The sequence below is a fragment of the Nestor notabilis genome, unplaced genomic scaffold (assembly GCF_000696875.1).
Source record: "Nestor notabilis isolate BGI_N333 unplaced genomic scaffold, ASM69687v1 scaffold26878, whole genome shotgun sequence".
NCBI lineage: Eukaryota > Metazoa > Chordata > Aves > Psittaciformes > Psittacidae > Nestor > Nestor notabilis.
Window position 1 is genome coordinate 2,730 of NW_009940990.1, and position 877 is coordinate 3,606.

General features: G+C 50.4%; 1 protein-coding gene across 1 annotated transcript in view; it reads left to right on the forward strand.

Annotated features, from left to right (window-relative positions):
* Window positions 1-84, forward strand: part of MYOG (myogenin (myogenic factor 4)) — a gene marked incomplete at its 3' end in the record, with an annotated part of 484 nt that extends 400 nt beyond the window's left edge. Inside the window, exon 2 of the mRNA XM_010020650.1 lies at window positions 7-84. Within this exon, the coding sequence (XP_010018952.1) occupies window positions 7-84 (78 nt within the window). The remainder of the gene's footprint in view (window positions 1-6) is intronic.
* Between the last annotated feature and the right edge of the window lie 793 nt (window positions 85-877).

The following is an 877-nucleotide window of genomic DNA, read 5'->3' on the forward strand; positions in this document are numbered from 1 at the left end:
CTGCAGAGCCTGCTCAGCACCCTCAACCAGCAGGAGCGGGAGCAGAGGGACCTGCGCTTCCGTGCCACCGCTGCCCAGCCCGGGGTAAGTGGCCCTGGTCCTCCCCATGATATCCCATGGGGGTGATGATGTCCTATGGGGGTGGTGATGTCCCATGGGGGTGATGATGTCCTATGGGGGTGATGATGTCCCATGGGGGTGATGTTCCAAGGGGATGATGATGTCCTATGGGGGTGATGATGTCCCATGGGGGTGATGTTCCAAGGGGATGATGATGTCCTATGGGGGTGATGATGTCCCATGGGGGTGATGTTCCAAGGGGATGATGATGTCCTATGGGGGTGATGATGTCCCATGGGGGTGATGTTCCAAGGGGATGATGATGTCCTATGGGGGTGATGATGTCCCATGGGGGTGATGTTCCAAGGGGATGATGATGTCCTATGGGGGTGATGATGTCCCATGGGGGTGATGTTCCAAGGGGATGATGATGTCCTATGGGGGTGATGATGTCCCATGGGGGTGATGTTCCAAGGGGATGATGATGTCCTATGGGGGTGATGATGTCCCATGGGGGTGATGTTCCAAGGGGATGATGATGTCCTATGGGGGTGATGATGTCCCATGGGGGTGATGTTCCAAGGGGATGATGATGTCCTATGGGGGTGATGATGATAAGGGTGATCCCAAGCAGAGGCGTTGTGAGCAGGTCTGGGTGCTGAGTGCTGCTGGGGGGAATAAGATAAAATAAAATAGAATAAAATGGAATAATGACACTAAATGAGATGAAGTGAAATGAAATCAAATGATGCAAAAAATAAAGCAAAATAAAATAAAACAATTTTTTAAACCCAATTAAATGAATTTAAAATAAAAT